Source organism: Anas acuta, chromosome 2 (genome assembly GCF_963932015.1).
Source record: "Anas acuta chromosome 2, bAnaAcu1.1, whole genome shotgun sequence".
Classification (NCBI taxonomy): Eukaryota; Metazoa; Chordata; class Aves; order Anseriformes; family Anatidae; genus Anas; species Anas acuta.
In genome coordinates this window covers 110305798-110323049 of record NC_088980.1, presented here as the reverse complement: position 1 = coordinate 110323049, position 17252 = coordinate 110305798, and the positions used below count along the sequence as shown (strand labels likewise).

The following is a 17252-nucleotide window of genomic DNA, read 5'->3' as shown; positions in this document are numbered from 1 at the left end:
CTTACTCATGCTTAATCAGTCTTACTCATTGGCCATCTTAAGATTCAAATGAACCACAACTGAATTCTTAACAGCACAAGCTCCTGACTGGAGACGTACGGCAGCAGAGGTGCAAAAGCCACGTAACGCTCAGAGCACTCAGATAGAGACTTCCAAGATTATTATTATTTTAAAGCCCTTTTAAATTATCACCTCCTTTCTGTTTAGGTCTGCAGGATAAGGTTTGCTCTGAATCAACTTTATCTGCTCTTCATGTTTCTTTTTGCACTTCAAAATATAGTTGCTCTTGTTAAAAGCCAGACTTACAGACTAAATATATATTAGCAGTAGCACAAGAGGGTTTGTTTTTAAATAAGTCAAATACATTTCCAACACACAGCCACACACAAAACAATGAAAGAAATCTCTCATGACCTAACTAATTCCCAGCCTTCCCCGACCTCTTCTGAATATGCTGTTGCTCCAAATTATATAGCCATATACAAAATTTTATTATGGAGCAAGACGAAACACATAGGTGGTGCATAACAAGCATAGTTTCAAGAACCAGTAAGGCTGTGACATACAAAAAATATGTAAACTAAATTTTTTTCAATGACTGTTCAGAATCATTACTGAATATGTTAGGAGTTTGTTTGACAGAATTTCCATTTCAAATATACATAAAGATTATAAAATGAAACACATGACAAATATTCCTAAAAACCAAAGCCATTGCTGGTTATTTATATTTTAGAAGTATGATGTCATATAAAAATAACAGCTATATCCTGGTATTCTTTTAAGTGGCAGATATCAGCTGGGAAGGACTTTCTGCATTCATGGTTTGCATTACAGTACTTTTTTTTAACCAAAGTATTTAGGCTTTTTCATGCTCAAATTGCTTGTGTGTTTCTTGGTTCTATAAGCATCAGTCATGTCTCTGTCTATGATAAGATAGAAATCAGAAGGAAATCAAACCAACTTTCATAGCACCATGCATCAATACTGCTATTGTCCACATAAAAGTTACATATAATTTCAATCTGCACAGCAAACAACTTTGACTAATTTAAAATGAAAGCACAGACTTTTCTTAAGACAAAGCTAAAGCTATTTTATATTGTTAAAAAATTCTCAGCATGGAGTTGTACGCTCAGGAAGATAATCTGAGAAGCTGCAACAACCTAATGTCATCTAAAGAGTAGCAAGACACACAGACCCCGGTGCAGTCTTAGAGGTTGGAGTACCAGAAACACATTTTTGAACGTCCTAAAAGGACTGTTGTTTGTAGGTGCGCAGTTCTGTAGGTCCATAATGAAGTCTACCATTTTATCCTATCTAGAACTTCACAAATAGATCCTTTTCTCCATGAGGAAAGATCCAGAGGACCTTCTACTTATCTTTGAAGTAGGCTATTCAATAATGGCAGAGTGATATTTTACACTGTAGTGCTGAACTACATGCATACTATTACGCAGATCCATTGCTACTCAAGGAGTAACCATTCTCCCAGAAATGGAAGGACTCTGTGCCTCTTAGCTAGGCCTGGTAGCTTCCAGGAGATGAGTCCCTAAAAGGCAAATAAGGCTCAAAGCAGTAGGAAGATTATCTAAGGATTGGAGAAGTTTTGTCAGTGGAGTAAAAGTATCAAGGCAACTGAACACACAGCTTATTAGAAGGAATGAATAGTGCTATGTGTGCACCTTTGTAAACCACTTGACTCAACCGATTACAGAACTTTAACCTTGCTTTATAGATAGATGTTATTTACATATTTGCCACTGGGTAATACTCAAGTATGGTAATATTGTTCCTGAAGAACAAGGCACTTTGTTTTTTAAACTAAGTAGCTTTAAAAAGTCCATCCACCAACTAGCAAATTTAAGAATCGTGTAAGAAAGAGGCTTGATGAAATGCCATCCTATTTTCCAGAGATCAACTGTCTTAGTTTTATTTTAATCGAAGGTGAGATACAATTCCAAGCCTACACATTTCACAATTTAAAAAAAAAAAAAAAATCTGACCTTAAGTTTTTGTTTGTTTGCTTTGAAGTAAAACACTGGATTTTCAGGGTATTGAAGTGAATTATTTAGTCTGGAGGAATAATATTTGCAACATATGGGGAGAAGCATTGACATTTTCATGTGATCATTTCTTTACCTTCTCTCTTCCTCCACTCTACACCTGCCGAAGATAAATCATCATTACATACATGTAATTGTATCAGTTAAGTCCTAGACATAAGCTTCTGTATCCAGAATTTCACTTTCAACTGGTTACTCATTTGTGGTGCATTTTCTTATAGAATTATTAAAAAATAAACCAGGATAAAGTAGACTATATTTTTAAACTGTAGCCAGTATAATTGTTTTTAAAAATGTCATGTATCAGTCTGATTTGTTAACAAAATTACTATTTATCTGGCTACCATACTGCCTATCTCCCAACTATTATTACAAGGCAATTACTGAATGTTGTTGAACACTAACTCCTTCTGGTGAAAATGTAGTTGCAATGAAACTTTGCTTGACCAATCAGATAAAAGCTGTAACAGATTAACACAAAATAAACATATTGGAAATTAATATTTAAAAGGCACACAAATGCTTCAAACACATACAGTTTCAAATCTTTATTGTTTTAAAATTCTACATGTCTTTTACAATTACAATAATTTGTTACTTAAATGACTCTTGTATGGGTTAATGTACAATGAGTTTTTTCCTGAAACTCAACCATGAAATACAATTTCATCAATATGATTTTTCTAAATAGATTAATACAAGATTTCTGGTTTGTTGGGAAGAACAAGTACTTCACTTTGAATAAACAGCACGTGAGTCTTCCCTTCAGAATCTGTGTGATCAATCCATCGAAAGTGCTTTTGAAGATTGCAGATCTAACTGTGACTGATTTCCAAAATCAGTCCATCAAATTACTTTTTTTAAACATTAAAGAGCATTTTCATGTAATGAAACAAGTTGCAGTAGTTATTTTTATTCATCTACTGAGGCAAACTCATGTTGAAGAAAAATTATATGATTATCTGCATGCAATGAACACTCCTCTTTAAATAGTTGATGAATTTTACACATATAAAGAATCTGTTAAAGAGTGCAAGTACTTTGATAATGATTTCACAAAAGGACATACGCTGGTAATAATGGTAACTAACATTTAACACCTAAATACAAGCTAATGTATATTTAACAGGCAATTAACATGGCTAACAAACCATGTTGCATGTGGTTGCCCTTTGAGAAAATGAACTCATTTGGTCCACACTCCTAAAGTTATCTGGGTAAAAAAATTGGAACAGGGTCAGAGATTCTGATGAAATTCTTGTTTCTAAAATGCGACCTGTTAAAAAGTAAAAGCAGTACATCAGTGAAGTATCTTGTCACATGACCTCAGTATAAAAACATGGCCTGGTATTCGGAGCGATGAACAAGCACTGAAGGACAAGTCAAAAAAGAATGGAGACAAAGTGAACTGAAATCCTGTTGTGTTATACTTTCTTGTTCCATGGTACTGCTTTCACTCTGTAGAATTTTGTACCCAAAGGAACTTTAAATCTGTTTTGTGCCTACAAAAAAAAAAAAAAAAGAAAGCATATTACAAATGTATTCAGAGAATTATACCTGTTTCTTTTTTTGTTTTGTTTTAAATAAAGACTGACTCCCATCCCTCTAAGTTTGCCAGACCCTGGCAAGGTTCCTCTTCATACTAAATTATTGCCTTATCTGGGTCTCCAAAGATACTTCATCATTTTCCCTGATTGCTGTTAAATTCTGATGGTTTTGAGGTACCAAAATCTTACTAGGAACTGAACTAAAGTTTAGGAATTGTAGCCTACAGGTCATTGAAATATTATTACAGAGGGTTGATGGAAATAGTCACTAGGATCCCAACAGAAAGTTTTATCACACAAGCAGGTTTTCCAGAGGCAAACCTATCCAAGCCACTTGCTCACTTACTCTTTTTTCTAGCTCCCCTTCTCTTACTATTCACTGACTCTGGACAACCTCTAATACTGAAGTACTCTCACATATTATGTGAAGAGTATACTTTAGGTAATTGTTACAAACATTTAATCTGTTCTTCTTCCTTATTAATGCAATCAGATGTTTCTATTCCAATATTCTTACCTTTTTTGCCTGGCAATATTCCTTTTCCATAACTTTTCCTAGCACCCAAGGTCTCCTAGATGCACCTGAAGCTAAAGAGACAAAGTGTTTACTATTTTGGATAGTCAACTACAGGCAACAGGACATTATATTAACTACAGTGAAATATTTGTTAACATTTTCCTCGAAAACATGAATTGTTCAAAAACCATTTTAAAGTTAAAGCCACAAAAAATAAAGAAATGATGTCAAAATGGAGTTACTGGCATTTTCAAATAAAAACAATGTTTCACTTCAAACTCTATTTGAAAAATAAAAATTAGCAAAGAGAAAAAGCAAATCAAAATTGAAATTAATTTAACGACTCGGAATTATTCTAGTCAACCATGTTTGACTGTTTAGTCAGATTTAGGATGATAATTTCTTGAAGTATTTCAAAGGATTGAAAGTCTTCCATATAAAACTTTCAGCATTTATAAATTCCAGTAAGAGTAAGGACATGTATTTGTCTATTATTCGAAGAAATTACATCTACTTTGTCAATGATTATGGCATGAATAAAACATCAAAAACAAACTGAAGGAATGTGCTCTGCATAATCAGTGCTCTTCTAAACACATCTACGAAAAACTGGATCCAGTGACTAGAACGTAAGTCACTCAAGAACCAGTGTTTGAAGTTTTAATCTAGCTCTTCAAAATTAGTTTGGCTATTAATAATAAAGCAGATTCCATTCTGCTCAAAGCTCCTACATATCAGTAAGAAGTATTCATACCTGACCTGAATGCTGTACAACAATATGTTATGATTTAAATACTAGATTATTTTTTTTTAATTTGCTTGGCTGGTGAACTTCATTAAATTCACAAAAATGAGAAAGATGCCATTCATTCCTGAAATTTGCAAATTTAAACTTCCATATTGAGACAATGTGTGACAAAATGAAACCTGCAGTCTTCAGCCAACTTCAGCATCATCCTAACATTCTAAGTTTTCTTAATGGAGGCACACACTATGACAGCCTAAGTCCCTGACACAAAATATTGTGGAGATCTATACAGATATATTAAAAATTTATACACGTTTGTACATAAGGTCAGATTTATGTTGGTTTTGGCAGACTTTGAAACAATTTGTAGTACCTAGGTCCACACCAATTCCGATCTGTCACAAATAATACTAAAGTAACCTTTATTTCATTTTCCCTACTTTTCTGATGCAGAAATAGAATCAAGACGCTATTTCTTGAAATACTGAGCTAGAAATAAATGTGTTCCAAAGGTAAGTCTTCATAGTTGTTTTATGTGCAGTTTTCTCAAACGTAACACTACCTCTGGTTAGCAAGTGATAAGGACAGAACAAAGTAAGTCCATTCAAAAACAGTGTTCAGTGAATTGCATACTCAGAATAATATACAAACAGTGGTTACCTTATGTACATAAACCAACAGTAAGAAAAAATCAGTTTTATATCACAGTTACGTATGCAACACTAATGCCATTGTTGTACTGTATTATGTCTGTAAGATAGGGATTCTGCCCAGACATAAGAGAAAACATACAGCACAGATTCTTCAGCAGTTTCTGAATTCAGTTAGAACTTGGTGGTCTTTTATTGTAACTGAAACCCATAATGAGGTCTGCTGCTTGAGTATAAATTAACAGCTTCTGACAAGCAACAGCAGATATACATTTTCACTTGTAAGTCAGAATTAATAAAGTTCCTTTTGATGCATACTTTTAAAATTTCTGGAACAAAGATCTGGAGCATGGTGAGATGGGGAGGTTTGTAAAACATACATTAGGTATGATAAATTAAAGACATTTACATTAATCTATTTAATTTAGCACAGTTCATTGTAATGCACTAAACATTGTTATTTTTCCTGATATCTGAAAGATTAATACTTCGATTTTTTAAGTTTACGTAGCTGCCAAAAATTACCAATGAATAATCTGAAGATTAAACAGGGGAAAAAAGCAAATGTGTCACCAACCTGAACATAAACAAAATGTACAGAAACTAGCAGGACTCATTATTCTTCAGAGAGTGGTTTCAATATATAAATACAGTGGGAAAACTTTATCAGCAAAAAAAATTGCTTGCAAATTCCCCTATACTATAGCTTACATTTTATTATTATAGACCCATATTTAGGGCCATAAATACATGAACCTAAATTCAAGTCACTTCACAGAAGATGAGCTAAAGAGAGAACACATTTTATCCAAAGAATCTTTAAAGAGCATCATAAAGCCAGGTATTAAAAATAAGAACCGAGTATGCACAGTTTTGACAGAAATGTTACAATGAGTTTTGCATTTGCTACTAAAAAAATAAAAAAAGACACTGAGAACAAATTCCACATAATAATAGGCCTGAGACCTACACAATTATACACTATTATTGCTGATACTGAATAGCAAGTGACCTGATAGAATGTTTTCCCTAAATGATCAGAAGATTGGCAAAGCTGCCCTATGAGGAAAGGCAGTAGGCAGGTCTTTCGACCTTGGAGAACACAAGGCTTGGGCAAACTTCACCACGGTATTCCGGTACTTAATGGACAGCTGCAAAGAGGACAGAGGATCTCTTCACTAACAGCTACATGGAGAATGCAAGAGGCAATTGGGTCCAAGATGCACTGGGAGAGGTTTGTCTCCCAGAAAAACCCAGGTTGTCTAAGAAAAACGTTTTACAGTGAGAAGAATCAATCACCGGAGTCCCCAGAGATATGCTAGAATTCCCCATCACTACAGGTTTTCAAGATGCAACTGGACAGAATGCTAGACAATCTCATCCAGGCTCCCTTTTCCTACAAAAGGTTGGATGTGATGTTCTTTTGAGGTCCCCTCTAACCTAGGCTGTTCTATGATTCTATGTTAATATACACTGGCTGTATATAAAATTGGCATTTATTACAGCTTGAAGATGCAGATATTCTTTCCTATTTTTCAGAGATATCAACACCTGCATGAAATTTTGATTTAAAGTGTTCTGTGTTGAAAAACATTTAGTATCAAATAGCAAAAGCTGCAGAGAAAGCTAATAGCTATTTACATTACACACTTGTTGTATTTACCACATAAGCATTTATATCACTTACTGTTAGAAATTTAAGCATTATTTGTAGAAAGACAAATATTGAAAATAATTTGACACTTACCACACTCACCTGGTTTGAGATCCAATGCAGCAAGAGATTCTGAGTGCAAGAAATACAAGGTTGGACTAACAGTAAATAATACGTAGTTGTCATGCCTTTCATCCAAGATTATTAGAACCAAATCGCCAACCTGAAAACTAGAGATATTAAGGAATTTAGCAACAGAAGCATGACAGTTTAAGACTACATAAGTTACAATAACTATTTTTCCATATACTGCACAGGCAGGATGAGACTTAAGCCACATAGCAACACAGAATTTTCTACTTATGTCAATTCATACGCATTTTATATTTTCTGAAGTCAACAAAAATACCTTTAAAAAATATTTTTGAATGTTTTTCTACATCCATCAGCTCGTTTTTTTTAAGAACTGACATCTTTGCTTTAAAATATAAACAGGAATACTTAAAATATTCTACTACGGTCTTTTTTTTTTTTTTTTTTTAACTGTTTTTTATTCACCCATACTTATGATGATCACTGTACCATAGTATTTACAAACGGCTTTTTGATGTTTTAAACTGTTGCTAATATGATCTCAAAAAATACATCAAAGCATTTATGTAGATATCCTAAGATTTTAAGCACACGGGAAAATGAGATGAAATGTTCATCTGACTCTGATGAAAAGGTTAGAAACGAAGAAATACTGTGGTTACTTCACATAAAAAGTTTCAGAAGTCTGCTTCTTCCTTTCAGCAGGTTAACACAAGCCATAAAGTTCCTCGGCCAAGTTTCAGCAACAGAAGTTAGAGAAATTCTGTCTCCAATTTGTTTCACGGTTCAAATGTGTTGGAAGTAATTTAATTACCCATGAATGAAATGAATTCTGAAATAGCTACAAATTAAGCATTAAACCATGAGAACACTAAGAATAAATGTTACTATAATACTGAATGTGGGGGATGAAGTGGCAAAGAAAGTGGGAAATACTTCTTTGTAAAAGGATGGGGGGCAGAAAGATACTCAGGTATAAACAAGTCTGGAGAGAAATCTCTCATATGCTTTAATGCACACTTTCAGATAAAATAACACAGCTTTTCCCCCGTACTGATATGATGACAGACTATGACTCAAAGATATTTCTCTTGGATGAGTAAAATCTTCTTTCATAATATTTTTCTCCCCAGATAATACCATGAGAGCTGCCATAATATTCAGATGCTCAAATGAAAGGTTGATTCTGTACATACTGCCCTTGTTACAATAAACATGCTATTTGGTGTAATTCAGAAAACATTAAAAACATTAACGGAATGTTTTGTTTTTCCCCCCCAAAAAAGCATTTTTGATGTTCCTCAATCTCAAATTGAAATATTATTTGAAAACAACTGACTGTAGCTTTCGTATTTTGCAACAATTGACACACACGCAACAACTTTACATGTTAAGAGTTCCAGAATACAAAAAAATATTTGAGTTAATTTCATTCTCTCAAGATAGGTCAAAATTTTAAGAAAGTAGAATTTCTACTGAAATACGCTATACAGCACTATACAGATTCAGGGTGAATAGCATTCCTTTGACTTTTTCTTAGCATTATTTCAGAAAGATAATAGCTAAAGAAAAAGTAAATCTGAAAGAAAATAATAGACGCATTCTATAAATCCCATGGAATATTAGCCTTATAAAGGAAAATTAAGAAATCAAGAAATCAGGGAAATCAAGAAATCAAAAATTCAATAATGAATTCAGAAAGGCCTTTCTTCAAAAGGAAAAAAAAAGTTTATAAAATTTGATATATTCTGAACTGGCATGGTTCAATAACTGATGTGTGAGCTATAAAGATGATCTACACACCTTTTCATCAGAGAAAAGACAGAAGAACTGTGACATTCTTTAACAACATTTATTACTGAAGGCACGTCCATCTGACTATAGGAAAATAAACATGTACTTACTCTCTAATTGCTATTTTTTCAGAATGTCTTGAGGATACTGAAGACATGCTCTGGGACATCTATAAAAAACAAAATAGATATAAAGAGTTGGCAAGCTATGATGAAATGTAAATGGCAGATAACAATATGGTTGAAATAAATCGTTCATTGCTGTTTTCAAACCTGCCTGCTCTTGTAGATCATTCACTCAAGAAAAGATTATCTTTCTGTCAGCTTGCTCTGTAGCAGCTTTTTTTTTAAAAAAAAAATATAAAAAAATTATGAAATAGCTGACATCTCCCTTGTTAATAGCAATGAGAAGTGCTCCAGCCCGGGGCCTGCTCCTGAAGGGGCTCTCCATGGGCAACAGCCTCCTCCAGGCCACATCCACCCACTCCTTTTTTCCTCCTTTCCTAAATCTGCTCTCAGAGGCAAAAAAATCGCTTATTGGCTTGGCTCTGGCCAGCTGCAGGTCCCTTTGGAGCAGGCTGAAACTGGCCCTTATCTAACATGGGGCAGCTGCTGGATCCTTCTCAGAGTGGCCACCCCTGAAGCTGCCCCACTAACAAAACCTTGCCATGTAAACCAAACACATAAATTAAAATAAATAAACAAATAGAAATAAAATAAATACAAGTTTTTTCAACAGCTCTTATAAAATAACGAATATCCTCTAACAACATTCCTGTCATTAAAAGATCCCTTTTAACTTGTATTGCTTAAAGAGGTAACCCACAAACTTTACTGCAAAATCCAGTGACCTGAAAAAGATTCCTTTATTATGCAGTACACCTTCTGGGTTACTTATCTGAGGTAGCTGGGTATAAATAAATATTGATATGTTAACACTGATGTGTATTTTAGTTTTAGAAGAGTATTGGGAAGGGGGTGAGAAAAAGGAGGAGGAAGAGATGACAAAATATTTTATTTTTGAAACAGCTGACCTACATGTAAGGTATTGAGAAGGTATGGTCTTATGCCCATTTAGAAATTAACTTTGAATAGATTTAGATACCAATAAACTGCTAACAAGCTGTGTAGGAGAAATTATTAAATGCACTAACAGAAATGATTTTGTATTTATCTTGTACAACACCAAACTTCCTTCAACTTAATTTTACTCTTAGATGACAAAAGATACAGAATTTAATTCAGGATACTACAGGGAAGTTTGGCAGACTGTCCAGTGTGTTTGTTATAAAGAAATGCCTTTTGTGCACTTTATAAGCATTCTGAATAAACAGGTATAAGGAAATATGCTTTAAAAGGTGTTGCAATCTTTTATGATCTGCAATAGCAAGATTTTTAAGGACAGATTTTAATGGGGAATGGAAAGCTTTTGAAAAAAAAGAGTCATTTAATACCCGAGTATGTAACAGGAGAACAGAAGTAAGTTCTAAACCAAATTTCAGTCCTATCCCAGGCAGAAAACTGACTGGTGTTATGTAACTGAAGCAATTTAAAGACTTCTTCTATGACATTTAACTTCATGCAACCACACAGATACCAGTTCTTATAAAATTCCTAGATATCTATCCATTCAAAGAAATAGCGATCTCCATCACCAGTCCAACCACTCAACTGCCAACAGAACTAACAATTTCCTGTATAAACATTATTTTGAATTCAGGTTAAGACCTACTAGCAATGCTACGCTCCAGCTAAATCAATCGAGAAGGATTCATAGCTCATGAATTAAAGGAACTCTGTCAGCATATTCTCTATCCTTCCTTAGGCATTGACTGATATTTCAGCATATAAGTTAAAAATTATGACAGTATTTTTAGTAGCCATGCAAAATTAAAGTTCCACACTTGATAAAAATACAAATGCAGGTGGAAGGGTCTCTGAGTATTCTGAATGCTTTATTAGGATAAGTAGACTTTTGGCTTATAACTTAAAAGCACTTTGTAACAGAAGTGTGACAGAGCCAACAGCACTGTTGTATTCTGATGTGCTGCATCCCTATTTTGAAAATTAAAACCAAAAAAAAACTCTAAAAATGCTAACATCAAAAAACAGTTTTCCAAAAACAATATCTAGGTTATTGCTAAATATGCTTAATGTGCAGGCATATATATAAACTTGTAAACTGGCTTTCAATCTACTGTTGCTGAAGAACCGAGCCTTGCTGACACTGAAATTTATTCCCTCCACACCAAGCCTGGAGAGTCTGTGCTCTTTGGGATGAAGTCTCTCCAATCATATTCATCCATTCTATGGGAAAACTGCTAAATTGAGGTAACTCAAAGGTTATCAGATCAGTGATTTGCCCCTTGCATTACAATTTAAAACACTTTTGTAGTTAATAAACCACATTTTCAGATTTAAAGAAATTTTAACAAATTTAAAATTTGTAATTTTTAAGGTACCTAAAAGATGTGCATTGCACAAATACTTACCAATCTTTGATTTAATCTCTTATTTTCCTCTTCTTTCAACTGCAAAGTCTGAAAGAAAATCTTATCTGATTAACTAATACAACTTGTACAGTATATACATCTTAAATAGTGTTGACACTACGAGTTCCAGAGTAGTTGCACAATAGAAATCTTTACTTGCTTCACTTTTAAAACAGTATCAAAAGATATTTTGAATGAAGACTTGCACAAAGTTCAAAGGCAAGCAATTACTACTGCTAAACTATGCTTATCTCCACACTCATTCTTCTCCTCAACTTGAAAATATGCCATCAATAAAACAGAAAAAAATATATTACTATTTTGTGGCTGCTAGCTACTAACTACGACAAATCCTTTGGAAGCAGAATACAGAATAAAATGTGCAAGTAGTGCTAATCAGAAACATCCAGTCACTTGCATTATGTGGTTCAACATTCAAGTTCTCCTGCTGATCACAGAATTCAGTCTAAGTGATCCTAAAGAAATGAAGACTAAATATTGAAACTCAGGTTTCAACTTTGAAGAGGGAAAAAAAGGCAACTAGAGAGGAATTAAATATGACTGAATTGTTAAAAATGACCAGAACATGAAAGATTTCAATTTAACCACTGAGGATTGATTTAACTGTTTACCAATAAGTAAAAAGCTTATTTCATCAAACAGGTTCCACAATTCAATTATGCTGAAAGCTACACTCAAAATAAAAGGAGTAACAGAAGTGAAAATTAAATTAACATATATTATTTGTGAGAGGCAGGGCAGTGACTCTAGCTTTAAACTTACAATCCTAACCTGCACATTAAATAAGTACTTAACGTAGGAGCATTACAGTAAAGTCAGAAAATTGTAATATGAACATTCAAAACAGGCGTTATCTCAATTTTTACTGAAGTAATACTGTCAAGATTATAATGTATCCCAGGTAGAACTAAGATCACCTAAGTAGTAACAGTCTAAGAGTAGAAGTAACCCATTTCCAAAGGAAGAGCATAAAATCAATCTTGACTCCTGTCCAACTGTTTTGGATGCCTTGATTTAAACATTCAAACTTTTTTTTTCATGGTAAAAAATTCCCTAGGTCAATGAACTGTTACTCCAAAGAAGAAATACTACACCCAACTCATTTATCCCAAAAATCTATATAAACAGAGCAAAGTATAAATGAGCATTAAGCTAGGCTCAGTATAAATACACTGTATTAATACTTATTTTGAATGACTTCGGTTATACCAACCCGAAAATCATTCAAATAGAAAACATTCCTCAAAATAGTATTTATAAGCTTTGCTAATGCTATATTGCACCAGAGTACTAACAGACATTTATAGTAATTAGCTGTAATGCTTAATCTCACAGATAATCTACTCACTCTTTCTAACAACATGATCCTCTGTTTTTCTTCAGACATATGGACATTTTCACTACAAGACAAAAAAATGGGTACATTAAAAGCAATTTTTTTCCCCACACACTCAAAAGTGCTTCCCCCCCCCCCCCCCTTCTCATTCACGCACAGATGAATGCTGTCATTCTGCTAGCATAAGGAGCTTACTTCAGAGTTTACAGAATACTTTGGTACTAGCATTCCTAGTACATAGGCAAGGTATATATTTAGGAAAGAAAGAATCAGGAAAGCAAAGAATCAGGAAAATAGCTGGGAAGCTGAGGGAGAAAAAACAAAACTACAGAACAGAAAGGCAATTTAAGAATCAGCATTGACATTTCTGGCAGAACCTTCGAAAAATTAAAAAAAAACCCTTACCCCCTTCTATAATCCAGTGAATTTTCAGTCACTGACAGATGATAAGTTTGCGGTCATTTAAGAAGAATGGGGCCATTTCTGCATATTTCACAAGATTCAGTCTAATTTCTACCACGGGCTAGTATCTCCACTTCCCACTCATACACGAAAATCGTTATGCAATCTACAACAGTCACACACTCAACCAACCAGAAAGTTTTCTGTGTTTGATCTGAAGTCAGCCACTGTTCAAAAGATATGCCAACAAAATGTAAACTCTACTAGCTCATCCTAGGTCGCTATTACAATTGCTCTTCTTCCACTTGATTTATATTTCATACGCTTAGATGTAATTTTTCACCTTATAATTGCAAAACCCTTAAGGCTGTCTACTTCAAAGCCATCAAAACCATCCATTTCTGATGACTGTGATGCCACAATTGTATATATACATTTAAAAGAACATTCTTAGTAAGAATATCAAAGGTGGAGGGAGTGTTAAACATGCTCATTTGTACTTTAGAACACCCAACAGCACACACACAAAGAACGTGAGCATGCTTTGTGCAATTCTACTACCATGCCCGATACTTACTGCACAGCCATCATACTGGTTTCCATTGTGGAGTCCATTCTCCCTTCAGCTGCAATGTCAGAAGCTAATCTATCTGTGTCAGCAGGAATATCAGCTGCACATGCTCCACAAGCTTCTGAAGCTGCTGCTAAGTAGGTTGATGGAGAAAGATTACTACTTCTCAGCTTATTAACTTGTTCTTCAAGCTTTTTCTTTTCTTCAAGTAAACGAGCTCGATCTTCAGAAAGCGTTTCAATCAAATCTACGACGCAAATAAATAAAAATTCCTTTAATAATAGCAGAACAAAGGAGCAAAACCAACCTGACGCAAATGGAATTGTCCTATTAGAAAAGAAATACTTTCACAGTATGCTTACCCTTATCTTTTTCTTGCTGTTGTGTTAGCACTTTTAATTTGTCACTAAGGTCATTAATTATATTTTCTTTCTTCATTTTTTCTCTTGCCAAAACAGTGTTAAAGTTGGTCTGAAAACAAAAAGAAGTATTACTGAAATAGGAAACGTAAGAGACTAGTAGAGCAAGAGAAGAGAGAAATAAAAGCCCAAGCAAGAACTAAGCTGTTTGTTTTCATGCCACACTGAGGAAATTTTAGGTATTGGAATGGGTTGCCCAGGGAGGTGTTAGAGTTGCTGTCCATGGGGGTGTTCAAGAAAAGGTTGGACGTGGTGCTTAGGGACATGGTTTGGTGGGTGATAATGGTGGTAGGGGGATGGTTGGACCAGAGGGTGGTCTTAGAGGTCTTTTCCAACCTTGCTGATTCTATGATATGAATCCCTCTAACCATTACACCCTCATACTTCCTACTTTCAAAGCTGTGGTGAAGGGAGACAAAAAAAAACTACGAACTATCTATTTAGAGGGTATTTTAAATCACAATTTCACTTTGGTGAATTATAGGAGCCAGTCATGACCTTGACTAGCTTTTGATTCTTTATTTCTGTATTTTATATTTTTTTCTATGCCTATTCATCTCTGTCTTAAATCAGAAGTTATTTGTCTGGCCATACAACTTTTATAGTTGTATCTTTTTCCTGTTGAGTCTGTCTAACAAAACTCACATAACACATCACAAGCATAAGCAAAAACTTAAGTAGCTTTGCTAAGGTGAAAATGACATCAAGTATGAGGTTAAATACCCAGAAAATTCAGCAATCGTTGGAGGCAGACATAAGTTTTCAGTACTGGCATATATGTTTATTTTTAATTAGGTTCTATATTTCATTGGAATTTGATGTTAACGCTTTCTCTACCATGCTTTGCTGCATGAATGAAGATTATTAGATAACAAGGAAAATGGTGTACTAAGGCAGATTCCAACACAAAAAGAGATCTTAAAATTATCAATCTGTAAGATATCCCTATTAGATTAACTATGTATGGCTCACTTCAGTATTAATGTGTGCAGTCCAGAAATTTTAAAAATACTCATTTCTTTATAGCTGTCTGATTTTCTGCTCTCTGTACGAAGTGATTCAAAGTTCATTCACTATGCTAGTGGATTACTACACTGTCTCTCTGACCTTATTTGATCCTATTACAACTAAAGTAGAGGTGCTTAAAACAGAAAAACCTTTCTTAGTGTTTAAATGCTAAGCTGTAGATAATAGCTGTTACTAAGAGAGATTTAATTTCAGAACTGAGCGTATCTACAAAATTGGAGATTCGTGACATTTTAAAAAGAAAAATAAACTAGTAAAGATATTTTAATAATTAAATCAGTGTAATGGGAGTTTGTATCAAGGTCAGGAATACATAGAGTTGTTTAATATAAGTTTAGAAAGAAGTAAAAGATCATATTTGCTTTGAACCTCAAAGGCCATCTGCCCAGGCTAACGACATATAAAAGCCATTAAGTAGCATTCCAAATCAATTAGTATTTCAAAGCTTTAATTATGTATTGCACAGAGTAACACTTAACTTAAACGGTACTTAAGTGACATCTTTCTGGAGTTCAGTATATCAACAGATAAAATTTACAGCACTAGCATAACAACACAAGTAAAAGTGAAGAAAGAACAGAAACTGAAACTGGATTGCACGTTCACAGATAGTTAAGCAATTAATAAATAAATCGTGGAGTGATGAATTTCATTAACACATTATACGACTCCACAGAACATAGCACAAATTCTGAGTGTGTTACACAGCAAAAAACAAGTCGTTATCTTCAGAACAGCAAAAGAACACATGCTCATAGGAGGAAAAGTAATAAAGAATCAACTTTACCTGCTGCTCTGCAGTTAGCGATGTTCTGATGTTCTGCATTTCTTCATTCTTTCTTCTCTCTTGTTCTTCAAGTTGCTCCAAGAATTTCATTTTTTCTTCCTGAAGCTTTTCTTGAAGTTCAGCAACCAAAGTTGATTCAGCAGATGATTCAGTGGGAGGACTTAAAAGAAAATGTTTAGGTTTTAAATTTATGTCATATAGAGAGTCCCAGAATATATGAAAGAAGCAAACATACAGAAATCACGTCAGTTTTGAGACAGTTTTCTCTGAAATATTTAACGAATACTGTATTCCAATTAAGTCATTATTAATATTCAATTCTATTTTCAGTCATGTATATCTCAGCACTCTTAAGCATTGTTTTCTAGTACGCTACAGTGACTATACTTTTGAAATTTTCTTGAGAGAGGGACTTTTGTTTTTACTTTTTGGACACAAGGTATGGAAAGTGGTGAAACAAGAAACAACGACAGATCAATTCCACTGAGATTTTTAGTATGTCAAAATGCAATGCCTACAGTACCCTTATAAAAATACACAATTCAGCAATAATTCAATGGAACGCAGATGTAAAAGACAACACGGGCTTGCAGAATCTGAAGAACAGCAGTAATTCAGTAATGATCATAAAGAAAAGAAAGCATTAGATGTCACTCAGGCAGGAAGGTTAATAACAACCTAACATGGCTCTTGAAACAGACAATGTAATACAGCTCAAATATTTTCCATCACCGAACCCAAAGCGTTAACCACAATTTCTGTGGTTTGGCTATACCACCACTGTGTACAGTACAGACAAACCCCTTTTGTTCAACAATTTTTGTGAAAACTTGTATTATGTTTCAATTGTTTCTCCACACTGGAGTTATTTTTTAAATAAATAACATTTCCCCAAACCTACCTACATACACATGTTTTTTGTTTTTGTTTTTTTCCCCTCTCTCCAGTCTCAGCAGCCTGAAGGGACAGTCTCCTGACATTAGGTAGGCTGTGCTGAAATCAAAACACTGTGTGCTAAAGTACCAAGCACAACTCTTAACCTGAAAATGCTTCAAGAATTCTTCACCACATCATCCAGCACAAACTCACCTGTATCTGCCACCAATTCTCCCTACTTAAGAGAGATAAGT

General features: G+C 34.2%; 1 protein-coding gene across 3 annotated transcripts in view; it reads right to left on the bottom strand.

Moving 5' to 3' along the window:
- Positions 1-2599: 2599 nt before the first annotated feature.
- The window catches only part of RB1CC1 (RB1 inducible coiled-coil 1), a 73469-nt gene continuing 58816 nt past the window's right edge, over positions 2600-17252 (bottom strand). For 2 of the 3 annotated variants that reach the window (XM_068671692.1, XM_068671694.1), the window contains 9 exons: positions 16123-16282; positions 14253-14361; positions 13897-14137; positions 12930-12981; positions 11561-11608; positions 9180-9238; positions 7276-7412; positions 4131-4201; positions 2600-3568 (listed from right to left, as the gene is read on the bottom strand). In XM_068671692.1, coding sequence (XP_068527793.1) covers positions 3491-3568; positions 4131-4201; positions 7276-7412; positions 9180-9238; positions 11561-11608; positions 12930-12981; positions 13897-14137; positions 14253-14361; positions 16123-16282 — 955 coding nt within the window. In that variant the 3' untranslated portion in view covers positions 2600-3490. The remainder of the gene's footprint in view (positions 3569-4130; positions 4202-7275; positions 7413-9179; positions 9239-11560; positions 11609-12929; positions 12982-13896; positions 14138-14252; positions 14362-16122; positions 16283-17252) is intronic. The other variant, XM_068671693.1, reaches the window with a different exon arrangement.